The 11822-nt window shown below is 36.4% G+C and overlaps 1 protein-coding gene across 3 annotated transcripts; it reads left to right on the top strand.

Annotated features, from left to right (window-relative positions):
• The first annotated feature begins 3672 nt into the window (after positions 1-3672).
• Positions 3673-10220, top strand: arl13a (ADP-ribosylation factor-like 13A). 3 transcript variants are annotated; one of them, XM_015044780.1, is made up of 10 exons: positions 3673-3777; positions 5609-5725; positions 6600-6670; positions 6748-7000; positions 7092-7197; positions 7531-7736; positions 7829-7937; positions 9200-9470; positions 9550-9663; positions 9768-10220. In XM_015044780.1, exons 1-10 carry the CDS (start codon positions 3758-3760, stop codon positions 9827-9829), a joined length of 1329 nt encoding a protein of 442 aa, XP_014900266.1. In that variant the 5' UTR covers positions 3673-3757; the 3' UTR covers positions 9830-10220. The 3 variants fall into 3 exon arrangements, with proteins under 3 accessions (XP_014900266.1, XP_014900265.1, XP_014900267.1); XM_015044779.1 differs by lacking the exon at positions 3673-3777 and having other exon boundaries at positions 5261-5725; XM_015044781.1 differs by lacking the exon at positions 3673-3777 and having other exon boundaries at positions 5261-5725; positions 9748-10220.
• The last annotated feature ends 1602 nt before the right edge of the window (positions 10221-11822 follow it).

Here is an 11822-nt window from a genome sequence, read left to right as displayed (position 1 = left end):
CTTGATGATATTCAAGCGCTGATGCCAATTGTGGCCAAACACTTCAATTTTACTTTAATCTGCTTCAAATGAATAAAAGCTGTGTGGTCATTTATGTTGAATTTTTGTAAATCACAGGTGCGATCTTTATAGTTTTTTTTCTTTTAGGCAGTTAAAATCTACTCAAGTTAATTTGGAACCAAAATGTTTGGTTCCAAATTGTTTGTTTGTATGTTTCTGTACATGTTTCTGTGTCCTGAGATAGAAGTGCGTTACATTGATCTGACTCTTGTGTTTTATTAAAGAAAATGTTTATTTTAATGCTTGGTGATAATGTGCTGTTCACACTAAATGTTTTTGCACAGAATGCATTGTGATGTTTAATGAAATTCATTATCAGATCAGAAATTTGTTCATGCAATTTGAAACAAGAATTTAAATTATTCCAAAGTAAAATAAGTAGTTATTTTAACTTGATATTGTGAGTAAAATAACAGAGAAATGTGGTTCTTTAACTTATAGATTACATTTTTTTTCCTTACATATTGTGAAATAATTATTTGGTTTAAATTACAGCACTAAGTCTACACTCACAAGTCAAGATTAATTAACTTAAAAACAATGTTTAGACAACTTGTCTCTTGTTAAATCAACTCCATGAACTTTACAAATCAAAACAATTTTCTTTTTGACTTAAATTGCATTTTCAAGGCAGCAGGCGAACCTTCATTTTCAAGTTAACCCACCTTCAGATGTTTTACAGTGTACCTGATTATTCTCAATCAGGAGGTGCTGACTGTAACAAACGCTGCGACATCAGCAGAATAATGCAGAAAGCAGGAGAAAATAGATGCTTGTGTTTTTGCTGCATGAGTGTGAATGTGTGTGTGCGGCTGACGCAGGGATGAGTTTACTCAGCACCGCCTGATTGGACCGGGATTTAAATTACATAATGCGATAAAGCACGGAGAGAGGCCGCTGGTTCTGTCTCTGCAAGATGTAACTGGATATTGATTTTGAAGTCCAGCTGAAGCGTTGCCTCTTAAATCTTCTGGTAATGCTCCGCGGCGTTCTTTAAATAAACATGTAATCATATTTAATTGTCAATATATGTGATACATTTGCTGCCTGAATAGGAAAAGATTTATTGCTCAAACGCAATGGTGTTTCAGGCACAACATTTTAATATGGCTCCATCTAGTGGCTGTGTTTGATACATACAGATTATTATTACTGTATTAATACCATTATGCAACAGTCTGTTGAGTTAATCCGCAGTAAACACAGAACTGAGTCATTTTTCCAACTCTGTATATCTGGGTCTGAATTATTTAGACATAGTTAGTTACTAGATTTTATCACAGGTGGGTAGAAAAAAACAAAAATTGTAAAAGCAAAACTACTTCAATGTATTTTTACTCAAGTAAAAGTGAAAATAAACCATCCAAGAAACTATTCCAGTAAGAGTAAAAATACATACTGATCAAAACACCAATAGACAGACGGACATATAAAGTGAAGTGGATTTTTTTGTATTTTAAGGACGAAAATGACAAAGTAACAAAAAATAACAAAATTAGGCAAAAGACAATTTTTCCAAATCAATACAAAACTTATAAAACTTTAGATGTGTGTATATATCTAGTAATTTTTGGTGAAAAGATGTTTGTTTTTTATTCAGTGGGTAGAGAATCCAGACATTTTACTCAAATAAGAGTAGAAATACTTCATAATCAAATTACTCAATTAAAAGAAGTACAACATTGTAAAAATACTTCTGAATTTACACCTTTCAAAAGATACTCAAGTAAATCTAAATATAACCAGTTACTCTCTTATAATTTTTATTATGAAGTGATTCATAATAGAAGAATACATTAGCTATGCCTGTAAAGTGTCATAAGTCAATTCAGTGATTACGTTTATTTGTATATGACATTTCCACCTTATCCTAATCCAAAGACTTTAAAAAAACACCAGTACTTGAGTTTTTTTTTAATTGGTGTGTTTCCATTAAGTGAATTTATTTTTGTAATTACAATTTGTGGATGCAGTTGGAGAAGGGAGCAGGTAGAGGCAAACGAGGAATCAATAAACAGAGGGTGAGACAAAACATAAACAAAAAAAGAATATAAAAAGAGCTGAAAGAGACTAGAACCTAATATAAACAAGAAACAGAAAAAAACAAATCCAAAGCATAAACAATTAGAATAAATTAACTAACAGCAGGGAAAATCAAAAGGAAATGAGAAATAAATGATAAACAGAAATTAGTCCAAACTACAGGAACTAGTATCTGGTTGGACCATTTTTGTTTTCAGAAAAGCTTTTATTTTTGTTCTCAAGATGTCCTTACTTATTACACATGTTGGTTCATATTAACACCAAACAGTTTCCTCATATTCACTGACATCTGATTAACTGCGGCCATCTTTGTTGAAGCCAAGCAGAGTAATGCTAACCAATCACGAGGCAGATGTTGAAGCCTTAAGACCCCGCCCCCCTCATTTGCATAATGAGCCAGAAATTCATAAATAAAAGCAAAAAGAGATGAGGAAATATGAAAAGAACAAACACTTGAAACAAAACAAAACAAAATAAAATATATACATTTTTTGTTGAAAATGCATGTGTAAGGAAAAGAAAAAAACAACATATTCATACAGTTCTAGAAAAAATTAAGAGGGCACTTAAAATAATCAGATTCTCTGATTTTACTCTTTATAGGTACATGTTTGAGTAAAATGAACATTTTTCTTTTATTCAATGAACTACTGACATGTCCCTGAAATTCCAAGCAAAATTTTATATTTCTTTGCAAAAAATGAGAAATGGTCAAAAAAGATGGAGTGTTTTCAGAACTCAAATAATGAAAAAAAAAGAAAAAAAAAAGTTTATATTCATTTAGAAACAACTTATTTCAACTCAGGAAGAGTTCGGAAATTAATATTTGATGGGATAACCAGGAGATTTTCATTGGTGTTCAGTGCCGTGTGCTCTTCATTTTTCCAGAGTTGTATTTCTGCTTTTATTTTTAATTCTGTCAATTTTGGTCTTCCATAGAAATCTGTAAATGTCTCTTAAAGGACTTTTAAAAACTCTTTATACTCATAAAACACAAAGCATGATTCTCTATAGCTCTCTGTATCATTGTCTGTTGAAATTTTCATTTTTTTCAATTATTTTTTGGATCTCCATTAGCCATTGCCATGACAATATGGCTACTCTTCCAGGATTTACATCACAAAACAAACAAAACATTTATTACAAAAACAGTTGTACAAACTTAATATAGCAATAGTAAAATAGCATATTGATTTTTAAATTTACAATTTTATCCGTTTTTATAATAAAATAATTAAGAAGAGCTCTTTTAAAAGTTCTTAAAAGCTTTTTTTGCAACAGCTTTTAAGAACTGTTGCAAATGTTAATATAATTAACTTTTGCAATATAAAAGTTAATTATATTGAAATATTTAGTCTCTGTAGTACTTTCTGGGAAAGGAGATCATGGAGCGTCACACATCACACCACTCGATACATTTAGTCCTCCTGGACGGATTTATTCACCTCCATTAGGAAAAGTTAAAAAGGAAACCTGCGCCGTCCAATCAGATTATAGGCTGAGCCTGCGCGCTGTCTGATTGGTGGAGAAGTGAGCGCAGCATTTCCCAGGATGCACCTCCCACATGAGGTGACTAACGGCTTAAGGTGAGCCTGATTAGCTGAGCAGCAGGTGGCTGCAGGATGTCAGTCGGGGCGTTCACCCAAACAAATGCATGGACATAGATCTGCTTCTGTGAGTATCTCCATGAATTTTTACATTTGCGTATTTTAATATGTAATTTACTCACATAATCTACTTTTTATTTTAGTGCCAGCAGCACTGAAGATCATTATATTCCGTTTCAGCACCTGAATGACATAGTTATTACTAAAAAAAAAATCTAATAATGACACATTTTGTGATGAATACTGAGTTTTAAGAGGTTAATGTGGGTTTATTTTGTAAATAGTTTATTAGTTATCACTGAGATTTCTGAGGAACAGCAAAATAGTTTTATAATTTCACTTGACGGTTTGGTAATTTTGTTTTAAGTCTTCTAGCTTTATGCCTTGGTGAAAAAACTCCATAACCACAATGCTTTTGCATTTGCAAAACTCTGAGTAGAAAATTCAGTTGAAGGTAAACAACATCCAATTAACCATTTGTCAAAGATTCAAAATCCTTCAGACGGCAAAACTTTAAGAGATTATGGAAACTTTAAATCTGTTTTAATGTGTGTATGTAGGTTATTTTGATTGAAAATAACAAATATTTGCCTGGATAAATTATGACTGCACAGTCAGTAGAGGTGTGTTGATATATTAAGTGTTTAAGAAGCTGCGTTCTGAATCTCTGATGCCTTTCCAAGTAATTAACTGTGTTTAAATTACAAATATGAGCAAACTCTGTCGATATCCCACTAAAAAAACAAAACAAAATTTCACAATTGCAGTGCGTCCATTAGATAAGAAACGCAATTAAAAATCACATGTGAAAAAGTATGTTCATGTGATAAATCATTAAAAAACATACTGTGTCCAACTACTTCCTGTCGTCTTCTTCTTGTGCCAGTAGCAACATCATGTGACTCGTGTGATGTGAAAAAAGTAGTAATATTCATAACCACTAATTCCTTTTCCCATCCAGTACCGAGTGAATTTCAAGCTAGAATCTGTGTTACCAATCCGAAACTGATAATTTGTCCAAAAACACCTAATATGTTTTGTAAATCTTAAAAAGAAAAGAAGTGATGTAATTCAGATTTTGAACATTACTGTATTTTATTTATTTTAAAGTCTGAAGCAGGCAATCATATCAGTAACTCAGTACATAAAATCATAAATAAATCCTTTTTTAATTATTAGGAACTATTATAAAATGAAAGCTTGACTCCTAATTGACATGATGGATGGAATGGATGGCGTCCATCTTTGAAACGTTCCCTCATTTCCATGTTTTTAAGGAACAGTGGCATATTTACTATTTTCCCTTTTAGTCCATTTCGTTTATTCCTCAGAACTTCTTCTGCCTTCAAAAAGACTCTAATCTAGGCAAAATCTCAATAATTTAGCTAATTTCTAATATGTTCTTGTTAGGATACATTACATCTAAATTGACTGGAGCATTTCAGTATGAATCTGCACATCATTAGAAAAAAGGCCTTCTATCACAGTTTTGCTAAATAACACACTCTATGCTAGCGTCAAAACATTTTTATCAGAAAACTGTTTTTTCTCTATTATTTTTGCTGAGGACAAATACGGGTCATCATGTGAACAACACCGTCAAAGTGGGCCATTCTAAACGGGCCTCAGCAGATTATGGTGCCTGAGCAGATGTACTTGACAAACTTATATCTAGCAGGTTAGTCAGTGGCCTGAATACCTCAGACAGACCTTCTGCTCAGCGTCTGCTGCAACGCACGTGGGGAACCGCCAACCATCTGGGGTCGTCCCTAAAGCCCAGAGTAAACAGACATTAAGCGTCTTTGAATCAGACCCGACCATAAACCCGTTTACTCCAGCTGCTCCAGCCCCTTTTTACGACTAATGCTGAGGTTTACCGGCTGCCTGCCTGCCTGCAGGTACCAGTTCCAGAGAAGATGGTGGCCGCTGTGCTCACCTTGTTCTCCTCAAGTCAACATGTTCAACCTGATGAGCAACTGCTGCAGCTGGGTCGCCAAAATCCAGGAGCCACTCAGGTACGCACTGCCGCTTTCTCAACCTGAACCTCCAATGGACAAAAATGCATTTGATGATTTTTTTCTGGTTTTGCTTTTTTTTTTTTTTTTTGTCTTGCTTGCATGTTTTGAGATCATGAAACAAAGACCGCCAGAGTAAACAGAAAATAAAGGGCTTAAATCTTACTTTCATTTAATAATAGAAATTAGCTATACCTAAAAATCTGGTCCTTTCCACTGAAATCTAATACCTAATTTAGTTACTTCTGATGACAACATTTAGCCTAAAACACTATTTTAGTTCACTCTTCGCTGCAGAATTGTTTAAATTCAGCCAAGTTGGAGTTTGACGAGCCCCATCCCAACCTTCATTTTGTTATCTTCGTTATCTTCCTTCGTCCTACTTCAGAGTGTCAGACAGGTGCTAATTAAGAGATTTATTGTTTCTGCGGGTTTGGCAGAAATCATCCAGGGTTGTGATCAGTGAAATCTAACTTTGCTTTCTACAAAAGCCATTGCTGTACAATGGCTACTGGAAAATATGAGAATATGTTTTGTGGTTGACCTCCCAGAAACCAATTGCTGCATTCTTGCTTGTTGTGCAGAGATGTACAGTTATACAATTGCACATCTGTTTGCAGCCATTTTCACGTGCAATGTGAACATTCAGTTAAGTGGGCGTGGCCAGCAGCAGCTTATTTGGATTTAAAGTGACAGAGGCCCTAAAGCAGCTAAAATAGGACTAAGATCTAATTATCTAAGAACGATTTTGTGCAAAAAAACTGTAATGAACATGTTTTATAGAGCCCATAGACTGATCCTAACTTGTTCAAGGAAGCATAAAATGTCACCTTCAAAAGAGAACTGATATAGCTCTGTTTTTATTTCTCTGAAGGAAAGTGACCATTCTCGTGGTTGGTCTTGACAAAGCAGGAAAAACCTCATCGATCAGAGGGATGTTAAGAGGTACAGTCCTAAACACAGCAGCGTTAGATATCGTCAGCAGGAATGTAACACCCGACTCGCCTGTTCTGCTGCTCCAGTCCCTCCTGGTGTCGACGCGGGGCCAACCCACGGCTGCATTAAAAACGAGCTGAGAGTGGAGAACTACCTCGTCACGCTGCTGGACGTCGGAGGATCAGCGGAGTCCCGTGGAGCGTGGAGGGAGCTCTACGGAGAAGCCCATGGCGTCATCTTTGTGGTGGACTCCAGCGACAGGCAGAGGATGAAGGAGGCCAGGGACGTTCTCGCAGACCTGCTGAAGCAACCGAGGGTTGCAGGAAAACCCATATTAGTGTAACGACTTCCTGCTGTTAACCTGACTTCTAGTTCTGGTTGAACTTAAATTATATTGGATTAATCGCCATGTGTGTTGTTGTGCTTTCAGGTTGGCAAACAAACAGGATAAGATGAATGCGCTGCTGGGAAGTGAACTGATTGAGATTCTTTCCTTAGAGAAGCTGGTCAACCAAAGCCGCTCTCTGTGCCATATTGTGAGTAAAGTTCAGAGGTCGCCTCGGGAACAAGGTCACAGAAAAACTGGATGTAGAAACTCAAGTAGGATGGATGGATGGATGGATGGATGGATGGATGGATGGATGGATGGATGGATGGATGGATGGATGGATGGATGGACTGACCGATGGATGAACATATAGATGGATGGGTTGATAAACAAATTGAAGGATGGATGGATAAAAGGAAGTTTTTTTTTACTCTACTTTATTTTCCCTATTTAAAATCTACTTTTCCATTAGTTCAGGAATCCTGATGACAATGAAGTCAGACTGAAATATGAAGATTGAACCCTTAGTTTTTCTTCCCAGGAGCCTTGCTCAGCCTTAATGGACCTGCGGCGCTGGTCGGACAGAAAGACTCTGCGAGGCCTCCGCTGGTTGCTGCGAGCTGTTTGCCTGGATTACCCGGATCTGTGTGCCCGGGTGGCGCAGGACAGCAAGCGGCCTCTGGAGCCCCGGGAGAGAGAAAAGAAAGGCAGACCCGAGAAAGTGCAAAGAATATCCAAACTTGAACGGTACTGTCAGAACCAGAGAAAGACTGAATACAACAGGGATTGATTCTTTTAACAAGACCTGATGGTTAATTTTCACTTTCGTCTCACCTCAGAATGAGATCCAGCAAGTCGGATCTGCGTCAGGTTCATCGGTCCAGAGACAAAGAGAAAAGGAACAGTGGTGAAGGAAAGCTGCAGCCCATTAGGAACATGCTGCAGAAGGTCAGAAGAACATTGGTTTTCATCACGGCAAAAAAAGATTCTCTGGAAATAATAGACCCGATAGCAAATTTCAGTCATCATGTACATTACAATTACTTTCAGTTCACATTTAGGACGTTTTTTTGTTTGTTTGTTTGTTTCGTTTGTTTGCTTTACTTCTATTTGGGTCTAAACTGCGTCTGCAAACAGTCGAAACAATTTAAAATTAAAAATAATAGTAATAGAAAAACACCTAGAAGTTTTTTGGCAGTAAGTTGATGTCTTTTGCGTTCTGGAAACTTAGCAGTTTCAAAAACCTCCAGACACCCGAGTCATAATCAACAGGCACCGAACCGTTGCCTAGCAACCCAGCGAGCCCTGCCGCTGAGTTGCTAGCGCTGGGCTCGCTAGCAACCCATCGAGCTCCGGCCTGTTTAGTCAGCCAGTTTAACAGCTGTATGCGCTGTATAGCGGCTGCTTGAAAATATAATAATCTTGTTGTTGACTTACCACCCAGAAACAGGAGGGTAATACTTTTCAAAGATGTACGGTTATTTTGCCCATCTGTTTGCCGCCATTTTGAAGAGCGAGTGTAATCGTTGAGTTTGGGCCGTGGCTATCAGCAGCCTATTCGGCTTTAAAATGACAGGAGCTGCGTTTCCATTTCACATGTGTGAATAACTTTGCAGATATTCCGCTAATGTCGAGAAAACATATTTATAAAAAAAAAATCGCAATTATCACGCCCAAGTCATAAAAAGCATGCGGCGCCACCATCCTCCAACTACTTCCTATCGTCTTCTTCGTCTTTTCCGCCCGTAGTGACAGCCTGTTGATCATGTGATGTGAACAAGTGTTTGCATTGCAGTTTTGTGCAATATGCTAATTTTGATACAGCCCAAAATCCATCTCATCCTAGGGTGGTAAGTTTTTTTTTATTGAAAAACGAGAGTTTCTTTCAATACTTTAATGTTTCCATTAAGCAAATTTATTTTTGTAATTGCAATTTGCCCAGTTATATGGTCAATTGAAACAAGCCTTGAGGGGCTCAAGATTAAAATTGGCAGAACTGATCAGACTAAAATGACATTATCTAAGAATGATTTTGTACCAAAAAATGTAATGATCATGTTTTGTATCCTAACATGAACATAATAAGTCACATTTTAAACCAACTAAATTCTTAACATGTCTTCTTTTGCCATCAAAAGCGAGAACAGAAATCTGAAGAATCTGGTGGATTAAACATGAGCAGCAACAAAATAACAAGTCTTGTTTTCCAGGAAAACACACTGAAGAAGAGGCTGAGGTCAAAGAAGATGAAGAAAAAACCAGTGAAGGTCAAAGAAGGTGTAAAAGATGTTGAAGAAGCACCTGAAGAGGAAGAGGAGGGTGAAGCAAATGAAGGAGAGCAAGAAAGTTCTGGAAGCAGAGACAAAGCCAGCAGTGCCCTGATCCCTCCGAAGAAAAGCAAACTGAAAAGCAAGACAAAGGTGAAAGAAGATATGCTGGATGCTCCAGGATCCCTGGAAAGCAACGAGACACCAACTAAAGGTTGTCCTTAGCTGCCTTATGTTGTTCGTTATGGTGTGTAGAGATGAAACCTCATATTTTTTATTTATTTTAACTATAGCTAAAGGAGAAAGGAAGAAGAAGAAGGTTGTGAAGGTAAAAAGAAAAAACAAGATCAACACGGAGGGAATGCCGGTGGCGTACTCTCAACCCGTGGACCTTTCTGAAACCTTTGGTGAGGCACAAACACTTCTTCTTACCTCCTCCTGTCAGATAAAATAACCCAGGACTCTGAAAATACAAACTTTAATTTAAACAGATGAACCTGTCTCCCGGTAGATCTGTACCGAAAAGCAATCCAGGCTCTGAAGGAACGTCAGGATCAAGCTCAGGGACAGTGAATCCGGTTGCTTCCGACTCTCCAAACAGACACAACCTACAATCTATGCTCAACACTCCTCATCCACTTGGAAATAACCGCGACTTTTACCAAACAAGGAAAGTTGTATTGACCTCCTGACCCCTGAGCATTTGAGGAGAAGTCTCAGTGTGCAGTGAAGGGAAGGCAAAAAAAGAAAGTCGTGTTGTACAGTGTACAAAAAAGAGAACATTTAGGCAGTATTGTGAGTACATGGCCAAAATATTGATCTGTAGTTTGTAAAATGTGATCATTTTTAAACTGTATTTTTTAATATTATTTGAGAATTATCCAACAATGAGCTGATATCTTTGCAAAAACTGCTGTATTCCTGATTAGATTATGAAATGTAATAAAAACATTGTCTCTAACGTCTCCTGTTAAAGTCGGACATCTTGGCTTTATGGTTTTGATGTTTGGAATCAACGTCCTATTGAAGCTATTTTCACATTTTAACCATTAAAGGTATCCCAAACTGAGAGAAAATGAGTATTTTCATGGAAGGCAGCCACAAACGACCCGTGAGCTGGATTGACCTTGGTGACGCATGTTTTCCATCACCTCGTTCTGAGAGCGAGAGGAGGATGGAGAAAAACGGACCTGCTCCAGAATCAAGTTCTTCAACCTGGACTAAAAATTTCAGCTGACTCCTTTAGGTGAATTTAGGAGTTGACTTTTGGATACAAACATGCCAAGGATAAAGCTCTGAAGTCAGGTCACTGAGTTCTTTCCTGCTTTGATTTTTCACTTAAACAGTTTAGATCAAACTTTCCAGACTTATTACAATACAGATAAACATAATCTGTGTTTATCACTCTTTCATTGGTGGTATTCCTTGGTTTCCAATGCTAAACCCTTTAGCAAGAGAGATGTGTTCAATGTCTGGAAAAAAATTTAGTTTTATAATCTGATGAAACAAAGATGAAGCTTTATGGACACATTGATGTACATTTACAGTGTTGAGGCAGGTTTGGGCGAAATGACTTAAAAATAAAATCTCAGTTTTATTTTTTTGTGTTTTGTTTTTCATTTAAAATACAACAAAAAGTAAAATGTGAACTTTTGCAGCACCAAATGAAACTCTAAAATGGTGGAATTAGAAACTTAGAAGCAATAAAAATAAAAAATAAAACAGTTTTTAATTCATTTGATAGTTTTTTTCTTTTTTACCTGATTTCCTATTTTAATAGATTTTTGTTAGTGCTTTCTTTTGTAAAAGAAAAATAAATTAGAAATGATAGAAAAATATTTTCAAAATGACTTATTGTCCCTTCTGTGAGTTGTACAATGGCTACCAGGCTACAACATTTTTAAAATTGTTTAATTACAAGAATATAGTCATAATTAATCACTAGTAAAGATGTAATATTACCAGAAGAACATAGACTGTCTGTCAAGATAGACACATTTGTCATTTCAAAGTCAAAATTTAAAGTCACACAAATAAAACATTTCTTAATTTACAAGCTGTGGTCATATTTTTACAGAAACTTTTAACTGTCAAAGCTTGAAAATAAATTCAGGAGCAGTATCTTTTTTAAACTAGAAAACTTTCTCGAGATGCAGTATTGAATTGAGAAAACATTCTCATTTTTCAAAACTGGTAGTAATAAGTTTAGTCTCTCAGTAAAACTAAAAAATAGTGAGAAGAGAGTCATAGCAAGCCTCTTTATGTCTTATTAACAAGTCCAAATGTGTCCGAGGAGCATATTTTGATATCTTGTTCTGGTTATAACGAATTTTTTATGGTATGATCTTCTTGTTACAACAAGATACTGCTCCTGAATTTATTTCCAAGCTCTGGCAGAATGTTTCCATGCATTCCATGTGCAAATCTTTAATTTTACAAGCTCGCTTGTAAGCTCAACCAATTTAATTTAGCTTCTCCTGTCTTTTGTGGTGGTTCTTCCATGAAATAATTTTGTCCACAGGCCCCATACAGCTAATCCTGTGCAGTGACTAGATAGCGTATCATG

Source organism: Poecilia latipinna, unplaced genomic scaffold (genome assembly GCF_001443285.1).
Source record: "Poecilia latipinna isolate Pla-1442-1.1 unplaced genomic scaffold, P_latipinna-1.0 Scaffold690, whole genome shotgun sequence".
In the NCBI taxonomy this organism is placed as follows: domain Eukaryota; kingdom Metazoa; phylum Chordata; class Actinopteri; order Cyprinodontiformes; family Poeciliidae; genus Poecilia; species Poecilia latipinna.
The sequence above is the reverse complement of the archived record's forward strand: the minus strand, read 5'-3'. Positions and strand labels throughout refer to the sequence as shown.

Excerpts from the sequence above, each read along its gene's own strand:
- arl13a (XM_015044779.1), top strand. The coding sequence starts at position 5,574 with ATGCTGAGGTTTACCGGCTGCCTGCCTGCCTGCAGGTACCAGTTCCAG. Across the intron at positions 5,726-6,599 it reads AAAATCCAGGAGCCACTCAG|GAAAGTGACCATTCTCGTGG; the intron begins GTACGCACTGCC and ends ATTTCTCTGAAG. Across the intron at positions 6,671-6,747 it reads GATCAGAGGGATGTTAAGAG|TCCCTCCTGGTGTCGACGCG; the intron begins GTACAGTCCTAA and ends CTGCTGCTCCAG.